Source organism: Oreochromis aureus, linkage group 3, assembly GCF_013358895.1.
Source record: "Oreochromis aureus strain Israel breed Guangdong linkage group 3, ZZ_aureus, whole genome shotgun sequence".
NCBI lineage: Eukaryota > Metazoa > Chordata > Actinopteri > Cichliformes > Cichlidae > Oreochromis > Oreochromis aureus.
The window spans coordinates 53,698,482-53,726,287 of record NC_052944.1 but is presented as its reverse complement, the minus strand read 5'-3'; the positions used below and the strand labels follow the sequence as shown (position 1 = coordinate 53,726,287).

Genomic DNA, 27,806 nt, shown 5'->3' with positions numbered 1-27,806 from the left:
TTCATAGTGCTTAGTGTTTACCTGATGAATAGACCAAGGAATGCTAGAAGGTGATCAGACTGGATTGTCGGCTTGCAGTGACTCATTAATTCTTGTGTCAGTTCCTGTTTCCTGCTCGGCTCCAATAAGTCATTTCACTTTGACAGCGACAGTCTGGATCAGTGTGTCGGAGTCTGGGGTCTTTATCTGTGGTAAGTCTTCTTTTTATTTGTTTGTTTGGTTTCTTTTGTGTTTGTTTGGTTTTTGTTTAGTTTTAGTTTTTGAGTCACAGAACAAACAAAAAAAGAACCTTGTGACAAAACACTAAAAATGTAGTAAAAAAAAAGAAGAGGGATTTTTTCTACATGTCACTGAATAAACTTTAAATAAAGTCAAGCTGTTTTTTCTCTGACAGACCATGAGCACATACAAGATGATAAATTTTATCAGTTAAAAGCTTCCACAAAGCTCCAAATGTTACAGAAAAGTGTGAGAAAAGTAATTATGTTTATAACGAACTGTCCTTGGAATCGTGCAGAGACCTGCACTTAAAGCAGGGCTTTGTCTCATTGAGGTGACTTAAAAGAAACTCTGAGCCTTCAGTTTTGTTATGTGCTTAAGTTACACTGACATGGAGCAGGTTAATTTAAAACTAAAAGGTCATAGTCTAAGCTGATCAGTGCTCCTGGTGAGCATTTGATGGTTCACCTCCAGCCTTGGCTGAGCCTTTATGTTTTTCTTTAATCTATTTGCCAAATAGAGATAAAACACAGAGCTGACTGCAGTAGCTCAAGAGCTGGAGAAGGCAAAAACAGAGATCAAATAATGTCTACAGAAAACTGACGGCCTTTTAAATTAAATGAAGGGGTTAGAATGATAATAACAGGTGAGGATAAACAAGTGAAGACAATAAAGAGACTGAAAGATGAGAAGCAGGAAAATACAGGCACTCAGAGTACAGCGCAGGTAGATTCCAGGAAATCTAAGATAAGGAGAATTTTCTGTTCAGCCAGAAAAACATGCCTATATCCTCCCAAGCCTCCCGAGGCTATTTATTTATGCTCTATGTAATGGAAATTTGTTCTTAATCTATATTTTTTGAATTATTTGAGCTACCCCACTAAGTCCCGATGTATGAAATAGAGGACATCCTGGGCTTTTCAATGATATCTCATATGTTTGGGTGGCTTCTTTTCGTTGCAAAGAGACAGGAAGTCACATGAAGTTAAACGGGAATATTAATTTTTCTTTAGTTCTCAGGATGATGTCTAAAACTGAGAACAAAAAATAAATAAATAAATAACCAGGGTGTTAAACAGACTTGAATTCAATGCAGTGTAAAGTACTAGCAAATCCTACATGAATATTTATTTACAGACCTTGCCTATAAATGCTAAAAAATAATGTTCTGTTTTATGTGTAAATACCTTTATTGCAAATAGTAGTCTTGAATTTAACCATTGTCATGGCACTGTACCTGTGACCCAGTGACCCAGTAATTTTCAGGTTTAACTTATCCTCTGGGATTTAGTCCCTAAAAGGTTGACTCTATTTATTTGGATGTAGCATTTTCAGTGGGAGAAATGTTTCCTCACTCATCCACTTGGATGAGTGACTTGGATCAGAAGTTAATTTTTCCTACAGAGATCGTAACAACTACTCTGCGACCAGACCACGTCCTTTGGTCTAACTCCTGAAAACGTGTTTAGGTCACTGAGCTGACAGTACTGTGGAAGGATGCAATTTAGAAAGCATTTGAGCGTAAGAAGCTGCAGTATGCCAACTTGGCATATTAGCTAACACTGCTGAGAGGACCAGTCACTGGCTGTGGCAAAAGAGGGCTGACATCACTTGGGCTGCTAAGGCAGTCAGTTAACCGCAAGACACACGCCCAGGATTGATCAACCCGTGGTTGGCCTGCCTCAGTTGAGCGTGTCAAAAGGGTAGAACACCTACCACTAGAAATTTTACTCGTTGACTCATATAGCTGTCTCAGGGCCTCGTGGGGGCTGTGCAGCTAACCTCATGGTAGTGAAACCTAACGGAGGAAGAAAAAAAATGTTCCGCTCTTCTCCCTTCTAATCTTTTTCCCTTTTCTGGGAGGCAGTGGGGAGGTAGAGCCTATAGCCCGATCTGGCGGGGAGGTGTGGGATAGCAGATCAGGTGCCCCCCTTCCGGCTCTCCTCTCTGCTCTCTTCTATTTCTACCTTTTCTGTCCCTTTGAAGAAGTGAGGCTCCTTAAATATTAAAGAGGCAAGTATTACTTCTAATTTTGCAGTGAATTTATGAAAAAAAAAAAAAAAATTGTAAAAAACTAAACAGAAGAAAGTAGAAGAAAAATACCATTTAACATAAACCAGTGACACTGATCAACCCTGGCAGGGCCTCCTTGGATGAGGGTGTCTAGTGATAATGGCCGAAACACACAATTAATCCAAGGTCCACAACTGATGATGTGTCCCAAATATTTTAATATTATAATCTAGATAAGATCTCTAATTTCTAACCCTAACCAAGGAAGGTAAAAAACAAAAAGTTCAGGCACACAACGATGTGTCCCGCTGGTAAAGTTTCTGGGCTACCTTTCCTCATAGCAGCCATCGCTCAAGACTTTCCCCATTTGAAGCAATGCATTATCAGGGATTGTAACATCTCATTTTAGTGAATCAAGTGACTTCTTCTGGCTCCTCTTCCTTTAGTCTGTGATTTAGTATTGTTCATGATTCAGTTTCTTTGTTTTTCCATGTCTCTTGTACATGTTACGTCTCCAAGATTATTCATTTGTCTCCCCAGTCACTGTGTTAATCTCACGTGTCTTGAGTCTGAGTTTCTGTCTGTTTTATTTTATTTAGTTCCAAGTCTTGTGTTCAGTGTTTCCAATTTTGCTTCCTCCTTGTCTCATTTTTTCAGATTTGTCCCAGCTGTGTTTTCCTCCTGTGTCTCATTCCTTTGTTATCCTTTGTGTATTTAGGCTCTGTTATTGTTGTTGCGTTGTTCCATGTTGCTGTGTTCCTTGTAGTTGTGAGTTTCTTCCTGGTTTGCCTAGTTCTAGTTAACCAATTTCCCTGCTATACGGGCTAAAACAGATTTTTATGTCCTTTTATTTGTCTAAGAAAAACGTGGTAATAAAAACTGTAACTGTCCACCAGAGACCACTACACTTAATTATTTTTTGTTTCTTTAAAAGTCAGTTTTATATTTGAAATCCCTGTAAGGAGATCTGATTAATCAACTTGAGTATTTTGTTTTTGGGAAAAGAAAATAATTTTACAGCTTGCCAAAAATTTATATCTAAATTAAGACTACATACATGATTGCTCTTGCCAATTTCAACCTGAACAATCTCTGTCCACAGGCTGTAACACAAAGGCTCTCTGGCCTTGAGTACCAATTGCCTGGGTGCCTCCACTCTGTGGAGAAACAGCTCTACACAGAGGTGCTACATAAGGCTGGAAAAAGGGTAGGACACGCCCACACAGGCAAAAGAGCCAGTAAACTCTAAATGCTTTGATATGCCTCTTAAACAAGGTACAGATTGTTCTTTATTAATGATTTACAGGTAAGGCTCTTCTGTAGTTGCCCCAGTTGCCTCAAGATGTATATGTCTACAATTGTAATGTGAAAAGCCAAATCATAATTGTTTATAGTGAGTATTTGTATGAATAATTTTAAATTTTATGTGCCTTTTGTGAATTTTTTTTTTTTTTTTACCATATTTTTCATTTTAGTCTTCGAACTTCTACAATGTTTCGCCTGAAGGATGGACGATGCTGTAAAATGCCACTTGGGACCATCTGTGTCTTTCTTTTTCATCACTCTATTTTTTTCTTTCACTTAGCACACTTTTGTGGAGGTAAATAAGTCTTATCTTTATGGAGTTACAAAATTATGCAACAAATCTTAATCTATTAATTACACAAATATTTCTGTTATTGATGAAATTCGCCATTTAATTTATGTCATAGGCTAAAACAGCAAATATAAAAGGGTTACATCACCTGGACTTCTGAACCCTTTTTTTTAACATGTTTAACACGTATTTGTAATTTTCCTTTAGGTGTGTCTCAGGTGGTTGGTCCATCTGACCCAGTTGTGGCAATAGTTGGTGATGACACTGTCTTACCGTGTCATCTGGATCCTGCTGTGAATGCTGCCGATATGACAGTAGAGTGGACAAGATCCGACCTCACACCCAGATTTGTCCATGTTTGGCGTGACGGTGTGGAGCTCGTGAATAAAAAAAATGAAGCCTACATGGAAAGAACGTCACTACCCATTAACAACCTGAAGCTCGGAGACATTTCATTAAAACTCTCCAAAGTGAAACTGTCAGATAGGGGATCATACAAATGCTTCAGTCCTGCACTTAGTGGACAAGCCAGTGTTGAGCTTGTTGTTGGTAAGTGGAGATATAATCCTTGTACAGAAAGCTCAAGATGATATCTAATGTTAGAAATATAAGCAGTCATTATTTACTTTAGAAAAATACAATGTTACTATTATAAAATCATAAGCGTAAAATAAACATACCATGCTGCGCTATTATTTTTTAAATATGTGCAAAAGAACATATGGTATAGCACTAAAATCAAACCAATGACAATGTTTAATGAGAGTAGAGTCAATATTTGTGCTCAAAATGATGACAAACTGCTAAGAAAAATTAGCATGTCATCACTGAAAGAGGAAATTATTCATCTATAATTTTAGATGAAGTCAAGCTGTTTTCTCAGCTAAAAGACACATATTGGCCTGCTTATTCTATTTTACAATTTCAGCCAAGGCAACTCATGTTTATATGAATCAGTTTTCCTTGTAAACAACATTTTGCTCTGGTTTTGTTACATTCTGTTGTGTTATTATGTATATATTGAATCCCAAAAAACTAAAACTATTGTTAAATGAGAGTTTAACAATTGTTTAACAATGAAACAAGTGAATTCTAATTGTTGCTATCAGCTCTCCAAGTAAGACTTCAGTATTAAATAAAACGGTCCAGTTAGGAAGCTGAACTTTCATCTCAGCCAAACCGATTTAGTCTGGAAAAAAATCAAACACTGAAATAAACCAAACATTAACATTTAGAAGTTATCTAACTGATTTATATACCATGTTTAACCCGAGTAGCGAAAGACCCCCGCTGTGAAAACGCTGTGCCAGGAGTTTGCCTCTTGACCACCCGGTCAGCCGAAAATGTTAGAGCACCTTTGTAAATATGTGATGTCTTGATAAATCGAGCAAATAAGTTTTCACAGCAACATTCTCGTCTGAAAATATCTTAAAGTTTATTTTGTGATCGAGAAAGAGTAATATTTTAAACTCCGCCACTCTGCGTTCCTCCGTAACTGCCTTGTTTGAGTTTCAGATGAAATGTATTCTGGGATATTTGTCTCGGTTTGGCTACATTAGCTAGTGAGCCTATTGGAGACCAAAATAGCCAATGAGAATTTTTTCCATCCAACTCTGTGATTGCTTGGTTTTGTGGCACACTAATAGCGGTGTAAAGAAAGTTGAGCGTGCATGAAGCAAAGATGTTGTGAGTGCAAACGACACACTGAGAGCAGGTCGGCAGATGTCTGTGAGCACACAGAGCTAGTGATGTGTGATACCACTGATTTCCTTTCTAATCCGATACCAAGTAAAATTCAGGGTGGTATTGATGATACTGATCCGATACCGATACTTTGTACAAAAACTTAATTTTTTTAAATTTTATCTTTTATTGTATCTCAAATTATAGGTTCATAATGATTTTAGGACATCAGATAACTTGTTCTTATCACTTGCAGAATTATCATATAGAAATAAAAAAAAAACTGAAGTTGTGCACTATTTGAGCATGTTGCCTGAGAGACGTCTGTCTTGCCCTAGCAGCACTTGTCCCTGTCCTCCTCTTCAGTTCACCTCAACATACACTTGTCATATTCTGTGATATGATTTACTCTGAGGTGTTTGACAAGGTTAGTGGTGTTGCCACAACACCTCACTGTCTGGCCACATGTATCGCAGACCGCGTCTTGGCTGTTTGTGGAGGTAAAATACGTGTGCACATGACTCCTTTTACACTCAGCCATTGTTGTGAGTGCGCACGCCAAGGGGCTGCGACACATTTATACAGCCGTATTTCACACATGACTATGAAAGTCGGAAGAGGAAGTAGTTCCTTCCAATGTAGACAATCTAAATGATATAGTTTCTTTCCAATGTGTTCCTGTTAATGATAAACTACTAATTTACCCCAAATTACTAAAATATCGATATTTTAATGTGAGAATGGATTCTAGAATATAAATGACTGGTATCGGAGGAATTGATATTTCAGTATCGGTCCGCACATCACTACACAGCAGAGATCTGAGCAAGAGCAAATGCAAACAACTGAGTGTGAGGGGCTGTTAATGGGTGTGTACCGTAAATCCTGGACTACAGAGTACACCTGTTTAAAAGCTGCATGCTCTACTTTTAGAAAGAAAATCAATGTTGTGCGTTTCACTTGTAATATGAGATATCTACACAGAAATATTACACGTGAGGATTTTTAACATTTAATTTAATCCGTAAGGTAACATTAAACTTGGTAACATAAACGTTATGGTAACATACAAAAATACATACTTTAAATGCTTTTTTCCTCGAACAGCGCCTGTAACACGGCTACCTTTAAGTATTCATGCGTATCGGTAACACACAAATTACGTTGCTTATGGTTTTTTTACGGAACAGTGGAGGACAGTATAAGGATCTTATAATGTGTATCTTTCCCTGCCTTCTTCCCATCATCCTCAGCCAGTTATGGCAGATCGCTGCCCCTACTTGAACCTGGTTTTACTGGAGGTTTCTTCCTGTTTAAAGGGAAATTTTCCTTCCCACTGTTGCCAAGTGCTTGATCATAGGGAATCATCGGATTGTTGGGGTTTTCCCTTTAGTATTAAAATGTCTCTGCCTTGGCAATATATAGCACCTTGAGATGGCTGGTGTTGCGATTTTGTGCTGAAGCTGAATTGAATTGAACTAAAAATACATTGATTATGTAGTGCCATTACAGTTGCTTGACTGTTTACAGTCAAGGTACATCTTCCTGAGAACCAATGAAAAAGGAATCATCCCAATAAACTCTTTTTGTGATTTCCTGCATCTTTGTAGCTAAAATAAGTCAAAAGATATTGACAAAGAACAAATGCCAATGATAGAGGAAATAAATAAATAGGCTGGTTCTCAGGAGGATATGTTAAAGAAGGCTCCGCATGAATGTCAGCAGCTTATTTTTTTTATGCCAGGACATTATAGAAGTTAGTGTTTTTCGTGTCACTGTTAAGTGCTTTAAATACAATTGGTGATTGCAATAATTTTAATCTTGGCTCTGTAGTGTTGCTACTAGTTATAGTTACCAATGTGTTTTCTCCTTTCCTAATCATTAGGTGTAGTTTCATCACTTATCATCACTGTAATGGGAAATAGTGAGGACAGCAGTAAAGTAGTGTTGCAGTGTGAGTCTGCAGGCTGGTATCCAGAGCCTGAGCTGCTGTGGTTGGACGGTGAGGGAAACCTCCTCTCTGCTGGACCTACAGAGACCCTCAGAGGTCCTGATGACCTCTATACTGTCAGCAGCAGAGTGACTGTGGAGAAGAGACACAGCAACAACATCACCTGCAGAGTCCAACAGAGGAACACCAACCAGAGCAGAGAGACACACATACATGTTCCTGGTAAAAAACACGTTATTTAGTCATATGTATTTTTTTTTTTTTGTGTGTGTGTGTGTGTGTGTGTGTGTAAAATTGCTTCAGTCTGCTTGTTGATATTCTGGGTGTTCTCATTACAGGTGATTTATTTAACTCTTCATGTAGTTCTGCTGGTCACATCGCCATAAGTGTAGTTGTGATAGTCCTGCTTATTCTTGCAGTTGTCTTTGTTGTGTGGAAATATCGTTCCAAATGTCAAGGTACAGTTTCTTGTTGGAAAAAGTGACTAAAAAATATCTTTAAAAAATGTTGGCATAACATATGTCTGTCAATTTAATTGTTTTTTTTTCTACAACAGACAGAAACACAAGAACTGATCAGGTCTTCACTGAGGAGAGAACAGAAACACATCATCTCACAAAAGATGTTGACACTGTCGACTTTAATATAGATCAAGAAAACATCAATGCTCGGATTAAAAAAGAAGAGAAAGACAAAACTGAATTGATAGTGGTGGTTCAATTTTTAATGGCTCATAAATATGATTTAGACAATGATATTCATGAACTTAAAAAGACACTGCGTGATCTACAGAAACAGCAAAATGAAAATCAGAGTCGGCTGGTAAAAAATAATAAAAAACCGGCAGACCAAGAAAGCCTAAAATTTGACAAAATAAATGAAGAAGAGACAACTAATTTTAAAACAATGAAGAAAAACATTGAAAAAGAAATAGATGAAAAGGAAACACAAATAAATTCAGTATCGTATGTGGTTGATGTAATCGCAAAGAAGAAGAATGAGTTAGAAGATACTATAAAGAAAACTCAAACACAGAGGGAGAATTCAGAGGCATAAATGTAAACCTTAACAAACACTGATAAATGTCTGCTTAAATTAATAATGTCACAGTTCAAAAAGTAACACATTTACAGTCTCTAACATTGAAACAAGTACTACAGGACATATTACATGAATGAAAGCAAATCCACAACAGCAGCTAAAGTAAAGACAAGATGTGTCTGCAAAGGTTCTCAGTCATCCAGGTCATTGTAGTCTAAGGAGCTTGGAAAGAAAAGCGTCTGGACTTCTTGAAGTTGCTTGAAGATGTTTCAGTCTTCAAGCAGAGGAGTAAAAGAGGCCATTTACGTCCACTGTGAGCGACCATCTTTGAACAGAGGCGGTGGTTTACGACACCAACTGTCTGCCATCTATAATCCAATTTTGAGATCCCTTCCCAGACCCCTTAATGCCCACTCACATCCTGGGCCATCTGACCTCAGGAAATCACATGATAGGGTGGGGCCAGGCTTCACAATGAGCTCACCTGAAACCCTGGCTGATTGTGACCCACACCCGCTTTCACACCTTGGCTCATGTGATTAGGACGAGGATCATCAGGGGGTCCTTTTGTACCTCTTTGGGGGGGGGGGACTCCCACAGGGTTTAAATCTGGGACTATCCACCATCTGACCGTAGAACTGTGAAAGCTTCTCGGATGAGAGGTGAAACGACTTCAAGCAACTTAAAGAAGTCCAGAAGCTTTTCTTTCCAAGCTCCTTAGACTACAGACAAGATGAATTTTATTTGTTCTACAGAAGATGGTTGGTTGTCATCGCCAGATTAACACAGGAGCAGAAATTGGTTGAGAGACCGAGTGACATAATTTTAAATGTCCTTTTTTGACCTCTAGTAGTCATATGATTAATAACAACTGCATACAAGGAGAAATGTGTTTCAGAGTCAAAAGAGAGTTGCGCTCTTTTAGTCACAAAAAACATTACAGTTTTATTGTTCCATTTTAATAAAATTCTAATCGATATCCACACATTTCATAGATAGTTGTACATTATAATTTGAATTCTCTTTATAAATGAACTCTTTGGTATTTTGTTATGAACAAACACTAATGCATAAAACTGAAAAAAAAATAGGGTTATACCAGGATAAACCTCATGTGTAAACTGCTTTTCACAAATATAAATGCTGTGAAACTTGAAGCAGTCGACTGCAAAATTTTGTCTTACTGTTAGGTACAACGAATACTGGAGATAATAATAATGATGATGATGATGATAATGTTAATCGATTGCATTTATTTAGTGCTTTTCGAGACCCTCAAAGCACTTTACAATTCCACTATTCATTCACTCTCACATTCACACACTGATGGAGGCAAGCTACAGTTGTAGCCACAGCTGCCCTGGGGCACATAAACCTAATAATATAGGATTTTACATATTTGGTGTCATGTGCCAGGTCATGCATTCATTCTTATCTATTATACTCTTACTTTTTTAAACTTTTTGTTGTCTTTGCTCTTTTTTTAACGTTTTTAATGTTACATTTTTTTCAAATATATTTTTAGATAATATAAGATCCTCATTTAATTTCTGTCTTTAACTTTGTCTTCCTAAAGCTTAAGTTTTGCTTTAAATGTACACGTGTGTATTTCTTTCTTGTTTCGTAAAAAATAAATCAGTTTTAATAAAGGTTGGTGTAAAAATATGAAGCAAGACATTAAAATATTTCAAATGGGTAAAACATTTTAGTAGCTTATAGCAGAATTAACATTATCAGCAAAATACATTTAATAAATATACAATTACTATTAATTATACAAATTTAAAGGCAGTTATGATCTGTCACATAACTGTCACATAACAAACCCTTACAGCACAATGTCATGTGCTGTAAGGGTTTGGGAGTAGTGTATGAAACTTGCAGATGTATGCTGATGTTCATATTGGAATTTCCATTTGCAGTTCTGGTTAGATTCGAAGAAAGTTAATGAATCATAATTCATGACTTAGATATTTAATAATGGTGGGTCTGTCTAGCACAAACCCGCTGCTGGAACTGAGGGAATTCAACTAAACAGCAAAGCAAGACACAAGCAGGCAAAGTTCTTTGTGTTACTCATGCATGAGGGAGACCTGACCTCAGTCAGGTTACCTGTAGCACTCCTTTTGTTGTGGTTACATGAATATGCATAGGTTCATGAACATATGACGTCTTACATAGGTATACATGTGAACAAAGAGTACCTTGTCTGTGCGTTGTGTAAGTGTGTGTGTGTGTGTGTGTGAAGATGTGATCCTGCGAAGACTCCCCAGGAGTCTAGCGGGATATCTAAACAAAAGTCTCTTATACTTAACCAGATATATGTGTGTTTGCTATACCATATATCATAAAGAGAAGATATGACCTTTCCCAGGACCCTAGGACGTGCGTGATCTATGCCAGAACACTCTGAAGAGGAGTGAACGCACTCCCCTTTTCATGCTACACAGAGTTGTTACAGACCTCCTAGGATGAGACATTCTTTCAATATGCAACTATATACTTCCAAACATAAATTATTATGTTTCTTAATATAATATCAATACAAATGACAATTATAAAATAACAAATCCAAAAATTACATTCAGTATTCTGTATATGTTCTGTTCACAGACCACACCCCCCTCACCGCTCTGTAAGCCTGTGGTTGCTGTACTGTGCTGTTAAACTAAGGAATCACAGTAAAGACGGTATAACCTTTATCTGTGCGTCCTGCGCGAATGAAATGGCTCTTAGAGCCGGATCTTTGATGTGAGCAACGCGAGCCAGCTCCTTATCGAGAGCCGTGGGGTTTTTTTTCCCCGTTCTCTCACCCTCTCTCTCGTACTTTTTTCCCCATTCACTCGTCATGCGAGCGTTGTGCTTTGAGCTGGGCAGAAGGGGGAGGGGCGGTAGTTACAGTCGCAGTAGCACAGGAACAGAGCGGGAGGGAGAGAGAGAGAAAGAGAGCCAGGGACTAGTGACGGGATTTTCGACTCTTTTTAGAGAACCGGCTCTTTCGGTTCGGCTCACTAAAAAGAGCCGGCTCTTTCGGCTCCGAACCGGATCTTCAGGTTGTTTTGTTGCTTTAATTAATTTATGCACAAAAGGAATTACTAATGTAAAAAAAAAGTGGTTTTATTTATATATAAATATATGCGGTGGCCCCTAGAGACAGAACACGTCGCACATTTCTAGCATGAACTGAACTTCCAAAACAGAGCTACCTAGATCACTTAAATTACACAATTGAAAGCATATGTGTGTTGTTTGTGTATTTATACACAAGCACTCATATATAATCAAATAATTAAAAAAAAAAATGTTCATTTACCTGCTACTACCACACACCAAATCCGGTCGTTGGTACTTGCTGGCTTGTGTAGCCTCTAGGTAACAAAAGCTCAACACTGTGCGCCTAGCATTCTGGAGCACTTCTGTTGTCTTTTCTACATGTTTTGGAATTTGTACGAGCTTCTGAGGCTACGTCCACACGTACACGAGTATTTTTGAAAACAGAGATTTTGCGTTTTCGTTTTAAAAAATAATCCCGTCCACATGTAAATGCAGAAATGAAGGAAAACGCTGCTAGGAGCATGTCAAAGCAACAGGTGCCGATATATTCCTAAACGTGTAGAAATGTTGGCCAATCCGAAGTCTAGAAGCCTCGGTGGGAAATAGTAAACAAAGATGGGGCATAGAAGCAGAACCGAGTCGTATGTGTGGAGGGACAGTGACTGTGTGTGTATATGTAAGCATTTAAACACTGCAGAGAGTACACATTAGAAAGGTATAGTAATCATCCACAACTATTTTCAGTTGCAGATGATAAAGGATTCAGAAAGTTTATTCATGCAGGCCCATATGACAGAGAATATGCATCTTCTTTTCATATTTTAATTTATATTTAATTGTGTTGTGGTTTGCAGTGTTTTGTGTTGTTTCACTTTAAATTTGTTTAAAAGAAAAAAGGTGAAAATTTAAATAGTTAAAAGTTGAACTGTGAGTAGTTTGTTTTTGCATTATATGATTTATTTATTACATTTTATGTTAATGGCAGTTCAATTATTAATGAATCATAAATGTAATTTAGAAATAGATATTAATGAACTTACTTCCAAAGTGAAGGAGCTAGAGAAACAGCAAGATAAAAATCAGAGTCATCTGGTAACAAATATGGAACCAACAGAACAAAATAATATACAGTCTGTGAAAATAAATCAAGATGAGGAAACAAAAACTGATCTTAAATTAATGAAGCAAGTTCTTGATAAAAAAAAAAAATGCACGAAAAGGAATCAGTAGTGTATGCGGTTCATGTAATGGCAGAGAAGAAGAAAGAATTAGACTTGAGAAACAATTCTTGAACAGCTGGAGAAAATAAAGAACACAAATGAAGCTCAAATGCAACTCCAATTTGGAAATTTAGAGGCATAAAAGTAAAGCCTAAAAACTGTCACATAATTCTTTTAAGGACTTATTTGAAGAGTCTCTAACATTGACATAACCACTACAGGAAAGAGTTCATCAATAAAACATCAAGAGATAAACACAGTAGAAGGCATTGGTTAAGTTGCCCCACTCACACAATATTAAAATATGCCTCAGTGACCTCTAGTGGCTATAAGATTTATGACAAAAATATATGAGTAGATACTGATGGAAGATGGAGTTGCCTGTGTCGAGGAAATTACATTTTTGTGTAGCTTTTTTCTTTTCTTACTGGTAATGATAACCCAATACTGATGATGACTTTAATATAAACTGAATATTCGTGCACTTTGGTGCCATGTACCAGTCCATGCATTCACATTCTACATTCAATTCAATTCAATTTTATTTATATAGCACCAAATCGCAACAAAAGTTGCCTCAAGGCAATTCATAGATACAGAGAAAAACTCAACAATCATATGACCCCCCTATGAGCAAGCACTTGGGCAACAGTGGGAAAGAAAAACTCCCTTTTAACAGGAAGAAACCTCCGGCAGAACCAGGATCAGGTAGGGGCAGCCATCTGCTGCGACCGGTTGGGGTGAGAGAAGGAAAACAGGATAAAGACATGCTGTGGAAGAGAGACAGAGATTAATAACATATATGATTCAATGCAGAGAGGTCTATTAACACATAGTGAGTGAGAAAGGTGACTGGAAGGGAAAAACTCAATGCATCATGGGAATTCCCGGCAGCCTACGTCTATTGCAGCAAAACTAAGGGAGGATTCAGGGTCACCTGGTCCAGCCCTAACTATATGCTTTAGCAAAAAGGAAAGATTGAAGCCTAATCTTAAAAGTAGAGATAGTGTCTATTATAATAATAATAACAATAATATAAAAAAATATTAATATTTTATCAGTATATAATAATAATAAAATAATAATTTTCAGAAATGTTGTGTCAAAATGTCAAATAAGACATTAAAAGTGTAAAATAAGTCAGAACCATGACAGCAGAATTCACATTCTCAGCAGAATGTACTACTTATGTAATACTATCACTATTAAATGCACCAGCTATTTAAAGATAGTTATGATCTGTCACATGATGTCATGTTTTTAAGCCTCAGTATGGTTACAAGTGAAACTAGCATGACCAGTCAGTGTATTAATAGCTCTTCATATCAGCAACATCTTCTAGTTGACAGGAAAAGATAAAAGGAAAAAAAAAACGGTAGAACTGTTATGCTGAATGGATATCTCTTAATAAACAAATTCCGATGAACACGGTGATAACCACATGAGAAAATTTCCTGTTCAGCTTATTGCCAGTTAATAGCTACTTAAATAAATGGCTATATAAAATACTGTAAATATACACAATGATGTCTAAAAATGACTGTCTTAAACAGTTTCACAATATATTTACTGAAAGTTGAACATTATACAGTACCCAGCTGATACTTTACAAATCAACTTGGAGGATATTTTTACTTTACAGTTCTTGAATATTGCAAGGTGAAAGAAAGAAAGACAAAACACGTCAAGTCACTTCATTAACCTGATGTTTTAGTGCTTAGACCTTCATTGGATGAGACAGATGAGGTGACTTGGATATTTAACGATCTTAATTTCATTTTCTCCCTAAAATGCAACAGTTGTCAAAAAAGGTTATTTCACAGATAAAACAGCACTTCTCTGTCCATCAGCCTAAGCTCTTTTTTCGACTATTCCCTTTGAGATTTGCCACAGCGGTTTTCTGATCTCCATCTTATCCTGTGCCTAGCATCCTCTTCCATCAAACCAGCACAGAAAATACATAGAAACATAGAAAATTGTGTTTTTATGGATGTGTTTGTTAAAAGGCAGAATGAAACATGGTGTATTTACTTTTCACCATCTTTAACCTCCTAAGACCCAAACTCTTCCACGGCATGCATTTTTAATTTCTCTTTGATATTTGGATTGTGACCCAATGAATGTAAAAACAAAGAATCAACAATTTATTTTTACACGATTTTTGTTTCTAAGAAAAATGAGATCCGCATATGAATTATAAATTTTAATGAAACACTGACAGTATAATGTCCTCGTAAGTAGATATCAGGCCCTTGTAGAGCAAAATTTAGTATTTTGGTCTAGACAACCTAAAATGTGATGTCCACATATGTGGATGGCAATGTTCCCTCTAATTTTTCACTTGTCTGAGCGAACACACAAACTCCCTGAGCGATCCCTTGGACCACTGTGAGCGACATCAGACGTGTGCACTGTGGTCACGCCAGCATCAAATCCATCCAAGTTACATGGTTTATTAAAAATAATCAGATTACAGTGTTTGCATTTATGTTAGACTACTTGTAATTAACTGCTTTAGCCCACTTACAATGAAAATTTTAAAAAATCTAGTCATTGACCTGTGTAGTATGTTAACACTATTAGAAGTAAAAATGACTTGAACTCCAATTTCGAAAACACAACTTTGTTTTTTTTATTCTTTATTTTTTTATAAAGCTCTGACTTGTATTATGAGTCTGTGGTCTGGGAGAGAGTCCTGTAACTCTCTGTCTGCAAAACACAGTATATAATGACCAATGATGGGCAATTAATTATATAGTTACTTCTTCAAAAAAGTAACTCAGTTTGCCAAACAACAAGTTTTTTGCAGCTATTTTTTTAAATGCAGCCAAGGTTTTTTTTTAAAATAAACATTTCAAACTATTTACAGAACAATCAGCTGTTCTCCATCAAATCTGATGCCACACAAATTATTTGTGCAGTTCCAAAAAATTATTTCTGTCCACTATGAGATAAAGGAGAACAACAGCCTGATACCTGCAGGCCTGACAACAGGAGATGTATCACTCCTGCACTGAAAAAAGAACCAACTTAATTGAATTGTTTCAATTGGTAACACCTAATTTAATTAAGTTCTTTGAAATGAAGTTAATACATTAGAGTGCACAACTGATTTATCTAATGTATTAACTTCATTTCAAAGCGCTTAATTAAATTAGGTGTTACCAATTGAAACAATTCAATTAAGTTGGTTCACCTATTTTCTTTTTACAGTGTGTAACACCTGTAACATTCAGCAGTCCCTCATTGTTCTGACACACACAACAAAACTATTGACTACACTACACACTAACTACACAAAGATTTGTGCTAAACGTCTCAAATCTCTCACATCTCAAAACGCCACCGTCACTCCTAAAACTTCCCCCCGTTTCTTAACAACTAGATGCCTCGTTGCCATATCATTTTTTGATTGGTCGAAATGGTACTTTTTGGGACGAATAGGAAAGGTAGAGGGGGTGGAGTTTGTTTTTGCTCACAGGCGGAGAGTGCTTTCGAGCCTTTCTTCCCACAGTAAATATAAACAACCTATTCAGGAAGAAAACCAAACATTGAATTGCATTGCAAACATTGCATATTTGTTGAAATCACAACTCTGGTTTTACGTGGCCTATCAACACAATTTAAAAACTGGTATAAAGTCCACACTTTTTCCCGTCAATTGTTCCGTCTGTCCTACTCACATCTCCAATGGTTGTACACGTTGTCATTAACGTGGCTTCACTCCACATCAGCCACGCCTCTTTCCCAGCTAAAACACCGGTGTTGGCACATAAGGACGCTGTCATAGCCAGTCAATGACGTTGATTGGCTGCCTATATACGCATTATTGGCTCAACTATGGGATAAGGCGGCATCGTTTTAATCTAATCTATGGGAGCAGCCAGTCACTCACTGACTAACACTGCAAAACAGGATTGTCGAAGTATTAATTTTAATTTCAATTCAGGTTAGATTTTTTTTTTTTTTTTGTGCGCAACGCAGATTTTCTTTGCGCAGAGACAGCCAGCAGTGCGCAATTGCGCACGTGCGCAGCTTAGAGGGAACATTGGTGGACGGCAGGTCTTAGGAGGTTAAATCATAAAACATGTCTCACTACTACCTTGGAGTACTAAATGTTGCCCATTTACATTGATTTATCACCTGTACCGCGTAAACACATTTGTGTCCTTTACGTTCTTTTGTGACTAAACGAAGGAGGTTTATGATGTAGATGTTATCACATTCATTTTGCATTCAAAAGTTTCCTGACTTGAAACCAGGAGGAGAAAAAAACACAACTTAGAGTACTTGTAGTGCTGGTCACAATGCTGAAGAAATAGTGCTGTTGTGTGAGGAAAGAATTCTGAGATTAAATACCTTACTATGTCAATTCACTAGGTATAGCAACAATAATTAGTCACTCAGTACATGATAGAAAGACACAAAAAATAATTATATTAACTACAAATGAGTTATTTGGCCAGTGTTTTTAATAAGACTCCAAACCAATCACATGAAAAAATAGAAATTAATAATTAATTAATAATATTAATCAATAATCGATCTATCTTTCTATCTATCTATCTATCTATCTATATATATATATATATATATATATATATATATATATATATATATATATATATATATTTATATTAACAACACAATCATCTTAGATAAATTTCTTTTCTAACAAAATGCAGACTTTTTTGCATTTAAGTTATTCTCCCAACTTTAACACCTTGTGTTGAAAGTATCACCATCTTTAAACAGATATTCTGTTGATAGCTGACACAACACTAACATTTGACACACTGTGTTGCCACAGAAGCCACAGTGAGTATATTGAAAAATTGCAACAGTGTATTCATATTTATAATGAGGCATGAGGCAAAGCAAGTAGCCCTGGGCTTAATTATTTTAAAACAAAACTGCTACCCTTAAAAATAGACATGATGATGTGAGGTGGCAGACAGTTTCACTCTCAGATGAAGAATGGAGATAATTAACAAAACAAACCATGAGGGTGAGATGTTTGCAAGTTTCCATAAACAACCATCTTTTTACCAATTAGACATTAACTGTTTATACAAAAGGAATGAAATGTGTTAATAACCACAAAAAAATTTCATTATATTTTATATAAATGCCACTTTTACCAAAGGAAATAAAAGGCACTCTGATAACTAGCATTTCCTTTATTTTTAGTTTTGTATTGAACAGTAAAAGTTATCCGGATCCATGCTAGTAATTCGTTGACTGGTACCTCTCTGCAACCAGCTCGCAGCTGCCATCTCTGTTTGGAGACACAATCAATTTCCAAACAGTTAATTATTTATTTTGAATTAAGAACTAAGCTATCAGAAATTTTGGAAACTATATTTGAACCAACTATTTCGAATTTGTTGCCAACTATGACAAATTAAGGCCCCAAATTTAAAACAGTGTTATGTGACTGTTTTAAATCTGATAGACTGAGGGGACTCATCAACATATTTTTCTGTGAGTTTCTTGTGTGGGTTTTTTTCTGAGATCCACAAAACAAAGCTCAAAATATCAACAGCATGAAACACACACAGGCTGTGTTTAAAAGAAATATAATTTAAAAAAGAAAAAACATATAACATTACTGTCAGAAATCCCCCTAAAGCACAAAAACTAAAATACATTTTAGTTGTTCTCAAAACATAGGCGTGAGCATAAAGGATGTTAAATATTCTATTTTTCAGTGTCAATTACCTTTCACATCTCTGGGTTTTCTGACCATAGCATACGTCTTCTGGACTGATTCAAGTGCACGGTCCTCTGCAGGCATATAACAACAAAACATCATAAGAATGACTTTTCTTTTCGTTACATTTAAATGTAAATTGTCCTCACTTATTTCCGGCTGGGACATTTGTGGACATGTGGAAGATGTTACTTTTTATATGATAGGATATTTCTCTTCCACTAGGCATTTACAGTTTTTTCTGAATGCTTAAACCCTAACTGTGATTCTTATAGCACAATTTCTAAAACTATTAATACTTATAGCAAAACCACTCACTGAGTTTGCAAAACTAAAAGCACAAACACTGCTTTGCACTCAGTTTGCCACACACTTTGACAACCTGTAGCTACAATCCACTGCAAAGCACTCTTTTTGCAGAACTGTAAACACAACTCACTGCTTTACACTCAATTTCCAAATGATCAACACACTCCTAGCAAAACTAAACACATTTATGGCTGTTATTTACACTATTTTGCCAACTGTCTGGCACACTGTTACATGTGAAAACTTTTTTTAGATAATTAGTTCACTTTGCAATCAGCCTAACCACTATAATACAGGTGAGCTGTGTGTGTGGACTACAATGGAGGGAGCAGGAAGAGTGAGAAGTAGAGGAGGCCGAGGAAGAGGACGTGGAGGGGAAGAAGTAGGATGAAGAGGACGACAAGAACAAGGAGGAGCAAGACGAGGACGAGGAGGGCGGAGAGGAAGACGAGGAGGGGGGAGAGGAGGGGGGAGAGGAAGGGTAACAAGAGAAAATTGAATTGCTGATGACATCAGAGCTACAATAGTGGACCATGTAATCAACCATGGAGTGACCCTGAGGGAAGCTGGCCAACGGGTTCAGCCTAACTCGAGCCGCTACATTGTAGCAAGCATCATAAGGACATTTTGAAATGAGAGTCGGTTAGTACAGTCACTCTGCACTAAGATTTGTAGCACTGCCATGCTAATGAGAAACACAACAATACCATAGATGTAAAAATACTGAAATTGTTACTTTACAGATTTGCTAGACGACCAGATGCTGGGGCAGAGGAAGCATGTTCACTGCAGACCAAGAAACCCATATAGTCAATATGGCGATTGCAAATAATCCTATACTTGGAAATAAACACTTGTGTTTGTTTTGATGTGTGTGAATAAACACCAGTACTTGAAGTTTGGATCCCTCTATGCTTACGGATCTATGACAAAAGTATGACCTCAATCTGACATGGCCTACCTTGTGCACAGAGCCAGAAGCCAAAGCCAGATGTGTTTTTCATTATTACCATCAGTGTGTAGTTGGTGCATTGTGTGCTTATTAATATGATGACTTGTGTTAACTGTTGGATACAAAAATACCATTTCTACAAAGGTGTGGAGAGTTAAGCAAGGGTTATTCGCTTTTATAAGAAAACTACAATGTTTTTGCTGATTTGGTGAAGAGTTTCTTATTTGTGTGTAGAGTTTTGCAAAAATAGCCAATAGTTACAAAAAATGTGCTTAAGCCATCAGAAAAAACTGTAAGCAATTAAGGGTATTATGACTTCAATGTTTTCCAGTTTAGGCAAATTACCTTTGGTCATGCTTGGTTTTGTGATGACAGAATATGTCTCATTGTTTTGTTCAGCTCTGCTTACCACTGCAGGCACTGAAATATAGAGATAAGCCAAACCTTAAAGAAAGTATACAGATATGGGCAGACAATTTAGTTATTTTTTTAAATACCTCATTCTAGACACTTGCTCTATATGATAACCATCTCTAAGTTAAGATAGACCCTGGCCTGATGGTGGAATTGAACTCGGGACCTTCTTACTATGCGGCAACAGTCCTAACCACCAGGCCACCGTGCTGCCCCAGTTAAATGATATTTAACTGTCATAATTATTATTATATTACTCACATCTTAGGACCCTGATAGTTCTTATATATATTACTGATTACCATGTCATTGTCTTTCCTAGCAACCACCTACCAGCAGTGTGGGACACATTTATAGGATTTATGCTTCTACCACATGAAAACACAACACAAGTTGTTTCATAACTGTAACATGCAATTTATATTCAAAAAATGTTATTATACATGATAACAGCATGCTGCCTAATAAAAGCTAATATTAATTTTATTGACCAATCTTGCATGTGCAGTAAGGTTATACTGTGAAATGGTAAAGCCCTTTTTTTGCAGAGAGGGAGGTAGATCTAGCTCTCGTGCTCCCGCTGTCTCACGAAAATGTGGCAAAATTTTAAGAGTAGATATATAGATACATTTTATGTCAAGGAAAATAAGTTGTCTGGAGAAATTCACACCAGTAAAAATACTTCAAACCTTTATATTTTCTATTTCAGTCAGCTGAATACATTTTTAGTCTCCTAAAGTCTTATGATATTGAGTCGACTAAAACTATGAATTTAGTTGACTAAATTATGACTAAAACAAAATAATGTTTTATTCAACAATTTAATCAAAAGTCTGTTATAATATTAGTCATATTCAGTCAACTAAGACATGATAAAAAATTCAAAGGATTTTGATGCCTAAATGTTGTTTTATCCACAAAACAAAATAAATTAAATTAGACTAAATTAAAAGCTAAATGAAACATTTGATATCAAAATTAACACTAAAAAAACCTGCTGAGGGTAAAAAAATCACAGACCAAACAATGTAATAGCAGGTGCATGTCCTCAGGTATAGGATTTACTAAAGTGCTGTGTTTCTACTTTGGATTTCCATGATCCTGCAGATTTGAAGTACAGGATGGGCCATTTATATGTGTAAATGTATCCATATAAATGGCCCACCCTGTACATGTTTTTTGTTCCTAAACAAATGTTTGCCTTCCTGACCTGTTTGTGGAGAAGAGGGAGGCTGAGAGGAGGCAGTAGAATTTTGAGCACCTGTTTATAAAAAAAGACAAAATCAACAAGAAAAAAAAGTTAATTAGTGATGGCCACCAGGAATCACTATGCATGCTTATTGTTATAAAATAAAAAGACATGTTTTGATGAACATGCTGTCAACATACCTGGTGTCAAAGAAGTTTCTTCTGTGTCATTTCTGATGGTTTGTTGATGTTTATTACGTTGAAACACTACTACCAGTATTAGCAGAATGACCACCAATAAAACACCCAATCCAATGCAGAGCCCCAGGTAGATCTCTAAGTAAGGCACTGTAGGATGACCTGCTGGAAAGATAATTGCAACGTGCATTAGAAAGGATTAAAATGTTTTAAATTACTCTCTCATATACATATATATATATATATATATATATATATATATATATATATATATATACATATATAAATAAAGGTGGCATACTGATCCAATCATTTTCTAATGACTTGTCCAAGTCACATGATAACTGGACATGACTGTACACAAAGTTACATAAAAATGAACCTGTAGCCAATAGAAAAGATGTGCTACGAAACATGGGACCACAAAAGGCATCACAGCCAGCTGGAGCTGACTGTGTGTTGCATGAATGATAGACTCAAATACAGACAACAAACAACTTGGATAAACAAAAAGTGAGCCTCTTATAGAGGCTGACAACATGAGTACACAAACCAAGGTTAAAAAAAAAGAACTAGGACAAAACTAAACTAAGGCTTAAATCGGAAGAAACAGTGACTATGAAAACAGTGACATGAACACGATTCTGCACATTTCTATGTTAGAAACTATGAAGAGTTTACGTGGACAAGAAGCATGAACATGAACATAACCTGAGCAGAATCGTGAAAGCCTTAATCTCGACGTGATTTGGAGGAAAGAAAAACAGATGACCTGTCAAAGACTAAATGACAACACACAGACTAAATGCACACAGGACGTAATCGGGGGAAGTGAAAACACATAGTGAAACAGTTGACACAAATTAACATAACATCGTAGGAGAAGAGTAAAACTAAACACACTGAACAAAGAAACACCAGACTTTCAAAATAAAATAGGAAACATGTAGAGACGTAGACATGATAACACAAACTTGACAACATGAACATGCAGACAAGAAACCTATGACAGACTAAGACAGAAGACAGGAAAAGACACAAACACAGAGACATAGGTGAAAACACAACTAGACTAAACGTCAACTAAACCCTAACTAAGAATAACACCACAAGAACTTCAGATATTTCAATATAACCTAAAAGTTTGTTGTTAAAACAAAGAGATGTCAATAATGACCACATTTTGACTACACATACCTATGTACAGAAATCCTATGGACATCGATATGTCGAAATAAAGATGTTGCCTTATGTTACAAAACAACCAACTTCAGAACTGAACCTCCAAAAATGACATGTAAAGGCATCATTCTGATGTCTCTTTGAACATTGTCATTTACACACTTTATCATGAAGCTTTAAAATATAGTTTGGGTACTGTGGTGTGGCTGCGAGTGAGACTGATAAACCTGAGCTGCATCAGCTCGTCACGCCTCCCCTGCATATGAGAGTGAACTGGGTCCTGACTGTGTTGCTGTTGTGTACATGTGGCTGGCAGCTGAAAAGCTACAGCTGTGAGTGTAAGACGCAAGCAACTGAGTAAATAAAGATGCTGAAAAGTGTTGAAGTGTGGTCAGGTCCGTCTTTACTGCCACGGGTACAAAGTTTGTCTCCAATTTTATTTCGAAAATATTGATGCATCTTACTTCCAACAGTTAGCCAGCTCTCCGGTGATTCTCCAGCATCAGCAATGCTACATTTGTAAAGTCCCTCATCAGATTTGGATACAGTGGGAGCCATTATGTTTCCTGATGAGCTGCTCCCAATGGAGATGCCATTTTTATAGAATTTTGCAGTGTAGTTGGAGTTTGCATCCTTTTTTCTACAATGCAAGGTCACGTTTTCTCCCTGCATCACAGGTTGGGCGGGAATCTCCAGGATCACATGAGTCTCTAAATCTAAATGGCAGAATGTATAACAGTTATTGTTTCAAAAAGTGATATTTGTTAAAATTATACATATATGGAAATCATTCATTATATTCATTCATTACTAACGATAATAGCTCACATCATTTTTAAATAGAAATCTTTTTCAAAACATATGTTACTTCTGATTATTACAATGCAGATGCAGTAAATATATATCTATATGTTTTTTTTATTATGATGGTGATGCATTTTATGAAGACAAATTATACCTTACTGCTATGAAAATATATATCAAATATGACATTGTGCATTACTGTAAGTGACATACTAAACAGGAAAAAATGATGAATGGACTAAATATGTTAACATATAATTTCATTTCTATGTACTTACCAGTTACAGTGACATTGACGGAGTTGCTTTTTTGTATTCCTCCCATTTCACACCAGTATTCTCCGCTGTCAGTTGTTGGATATGCATTACTAATTTTGCAAGGTCCAGTCGATGCTTCCCAGGTTGAAGCACATGTTCTAACATCTCCATTTATCTTTTTCATCACTCTCCATCCAGTCAGCCCATTTAGCCCTTCACAGCTGATAGTGATAGGCTCTGATTTAAAGAACTGCTGTCTGTTTGGAACAACTTGAGGAAAACCTGAATCTGCGACACAAAATCAAATAAAGACTCTTCTGTCAGTGTCTGAATATATAGAATAAAACTTGGATATATAGAATGAGTGAACCTCATGTTTTGTGTTGAGGTTTTCTGAATTCTCCGCCTTTACAAAATAGCAACAGCAGAACTATTTCAGTAGTTTGAAGAGTTTGACAACTGTTTTGTGACAGCTGTTCAAACCGCAAATGGTATACATAATTTGTAGTCTATATTGCATCACCTTGAAGATCATATTTTTATTATTGAAACATTTCTAATACTTATGAAGATTATGAAAAGAAGATTTTGCACAATACTTGAGAGAATGTATCAATCAAAACGGAGATGTCAACTGAGATAACATGTCAAGCAGAAGCTGAAGCACATGATAGACCTCTCTGCATTGAATCATATATTTTATTAATCTCTGTCTCTCTTCTACAGCATGTCTTTATCCTGTCTTCCATCTCTCACCCCCTCCGGTCGCAGCAGATGGCCGCCCCTCCCTGAGCCTGGTTCTGCCGGAGGTTTCTTCCTTTTCTAAAGGGAGTTTTTCCTTCTCACTGTTGCCAAAGTGCTTGCTCAAAGAGCGTCATATGATTGTTGGGTTTTTCTCTGTATCTATGAAGCGCCTTGAGGCGACTTTTGTTGTGATTTGGCACTATATAAATAAAATTGAATTGAATTGAATTGAATGATAACACATGATACCATATCACTGAAACCATTATACCATTTTACATCCCAGATAAGTCATAAAGGCCAAGATAAGTAAAATAAATGCAAAGAAATGTAATGTCACATTTCATTAAATATATTCAGAAGATCATTCTATATATATTCAAATTTCATTCTTTTCATTAGCTGGAAAACAACAACTGCATTAGTTTCAAAACCATTCAGATTGTTAAGACATTATATAATCTATTACACACACTATTACACACAGAGAGACACTTAAAAACACAGAAAAAACATGAATAATTAAAAACTTACCATGTGTTTGAGAATCACTGAATTCAGCTACTATACTCAACATTAACAGAACATTCAGCACTGAAAAGATTAAGAATGAGAGTTTTAATATTTAATATTTTTGTCAGTGTTTATGATAACACTTTTAAACGCAGCTAGCTAATAAAGCGCAAGTACCCTGTACTTACTTGCATTTTGCAGGAAAGTACAGGCAGAAGATCTAAGATGGAGAAATGCAGTTGTTGTTTTTGTTTTGTTTTTCCAGAATTTTCCCATGAAATCACCCAGTATTAAAATGATTTAATTAAATTTTATGTTATTATTTTAGTGTTTCCTGTACAAAACTTGTTACATGAAATTACATGTCATTACAGGATACTTGTGGTCTAACAATGTAATTATTTTATTGTCTCTTGCAACAACCTGACTGGTTACATGAAATTACAGGCTACTTGTGCCTTAGTCATGTGTGCTACAGTGTAATTGTTTCATTGTCTCGGGGGTCTTGCAGGTGACTCCATAATATGGCTCACATTTCAGAAAGTACACAGTTCTTACATTCTACTTGTTTCATTGTTTACTTCAAAAACATGAATTGTACTTACAATGTACTTCTTTGATTGCTTCTTGCAAATTGTTGCTTGAAAACTGCATGTAAGTATGGTTTATTTGTGCCTTGTTGGCTGCAAAATGCATGTTAGAATAGGGTAGACTAAGGAGCTTGGAAAGAAAAGCGTCTGGACTTCTTTGAGTTGCTTTCACACCTTGGCTCATGTGATTAGGTAGAGGATCTTTGTCCCTCTTTGGGGGGAAAATCCCACTAGGTTTAAATCTGGGACTCCCCACCAATCGACCCTTAGAACTGAAGAAGCTTCTCGGATGAGAGGTGAAACGTCTTCACGCAACTCAAAGAAGTCCAGACGCTTTTCTCTCCAAGCTCCTTAGTGTACGATGACCTGTATGACTGAGAACATTCACAGACTTAGAATAGGGTACTTGCACCTTATTTATGGTTCATATTATAAAGTATTACCATGGATTTTTGCATCATTAATAATAAGTCCTATGCATTTATTAGTGAGCTGTTACAAACAGCTGTTACAAACAGCTCACCACAAAAATACATGAAAATATATGGGTGTATTTTGGATATATTAATTCGCCCTTTAGTCTGTCCATGTATTTTTTTAAGACAATGTCAGTACTCACAAAGTCTGCTGGTGGGAAATCTGACCCCCATGCTGTCTTGCTGCTGACTGCATGAGCATCAGACTAAATTGAGGATATATTATTTTGTAAGAACTTCCTCTTCCTGTGCTTCTGTGGTGACTGAGGCCCAACAGGGTTCCATTTCAGTCACAAGCGATTGCACGAAAACGTCCCTACAGCCTAGTATTTGTTTCATGCCCTTTTATTCATTGAATTTTGTGTTTGCTCAATTTTAGATTTTGATAATTCAGCCTACTTTTTGGGATATGTTGAAAATTTAAAAAATAAAGTAAAGTAACTGCTCAGTCATAGAAACCCACAGTGCACAGTTTTTGTTTTTTGTTTTTTTGTTTGTTTTTTTTGCTGATGGTAATGCCATAGTTTAAGATTTCTGCAGTTACTGAGTCAGCAGAGTTTTGGTAATAGAGAGGACTTTAATGTCCTAAGATCTGAACTCTTCCACAGCATGCATTTTTAATTTCTCTTTGATATTTGAGGGTATTGGGACCCGGTGAATGTAAAAACAAAGAGTTACAAGATTTTTTTTTTTTTTTTACCTGATTTTTGTTTCTAAGAAAACTGAGAGCAACATATGAAGACATTCTTTTCAAGTTTAGATGGAACAGTAGCAGTATAATGTCCTCGTAAGTGGATATCAGGTACTTGAAGAGCAAAATTGAGTATTTTATGTAAATAACCCAAAATGTGATGTCCACATATGTGGACGCCAGGTCCTAGGAGGTTAAAGCACTATGCCTCTAACCCAGGGGTGTCAAACTCAATTGCACAGGGGGCCAAAACTCAAGGCACACTTTAGGTCGCGGGCCAAACAAGATAAACATTTATTGAACACACTAAAACCATGCTTTTGAAACATAAATATGAAAAAAAAAAAACAGACAGGGATATTATTCCAGATTAACCCTTTAAGACCTACCATAGAACCAAGTCCGCCAGAGCTTATATTATATTTTTACATGCTGTAGTGCCATTTTTGGGAGCATTTCAAGTTGCTATACATCAATACAACCATTATAGCCCAAATGTAATATAATTGTTGCATTAAGTGCATAGTAATTACAGAAATTGCAAAAAAGTGCAATAAACTACAAAAAAAATGAAATTCATTTTTATTTTTTTTAACATATATTTCTAGTTAGAGAAATTTAAGAAGCTTATCCCTCAAAACTGTAAATACAAAAAAGTTGCACAAACTAGTTTCCCACCACAGGAAATTTATTTAAGTGCCTTCATAGTTTTATTTTTGAAATACACCAATTTTTATATACTGCAGGAAAAACAAAAATAAATATTATAGTGCAAATTTGCAAAAAAAAGCATATGCATCAAAATAAACTATTTCCAGCTGTGCAATTTGAGTTCTAAGCCTCCCAGAAATGACACAGAAAGTCATAAAGTCAAAGATAACTTTTAAAAACACCACTATAGGCTTGCAAGGCCCTGATAATAATAATAATAATAATAAAAACTACATTTCCGCGAATGTCACGTCACTTCAGGTTTCGGGCAGGTAATAGCAGACAT

General features: G+C 36.3%; 2 protein-coding genes across 2 annotated transcripts; one reads left to right on the top strand and one right to left on the bottom strand.

Annotated features, from left to right (window-relative positions):
• The first annotated feature begins 137 nt into the window (after window positions 1-137).
• Window positions 138-8,922, top strand: LOC116330720 (butyrophilin subfamily 3 member A2-like). Its single transcript, XM_039602557.1, has 7 exons — window positions 138-191; window positions 3,335-3,439; window positions 3,708-3,832; window positions 4,037-4,378; window positions 7,398-7,685; window positions 7,802-7,921; window positions 8,020-8,922. Exons 3-7 carry the CDS (start codon window positions 3,724-3,726, stop codon window positions 8,517-8,519), a joined length of 1,359 nt encoding a protein of 452 aa, XP_039458491.1. The 5' UTR covers window positions 138-191; window positions 3,335-3,439; window positions 3,708-3,723; the 3' UTR covers window positions 8,520-8,922.
• An 8,474-nt stretch (window positions 8,923-17,396) lies between these two features.
• On the bottom strand, window positions 17,397-26,292 carry LOC120434447 (low affinity immunoglobulin gamma Fc region receptor II-like). The gene is made up of 10 exons (XM_039602569.1): window positions 26,262-26,292; window positions 25,241-25,272; window positions 25,074-25,133; window positions 23,817-24,083; window positions 23,199-23,450; window positions 21,556-21,717; window positions 21,377-21,427; window positions 20,098-20,196; window positions 18,500-18,565; window positions 17,397-18,056 (listed from the first exon to the last, which is right to left on the bottom strand). Coding segments are annotated over exons 2-10 (1,050 nt in total). The 5' UTR covers window positions 25,242-25,272; window positions 26,262-26,292; the 3' UTR covers window positions 17,397-17,964.
• Between the last annotated feature and the right edge of the window lie 1,514 nt (window positions 26,293-27,806).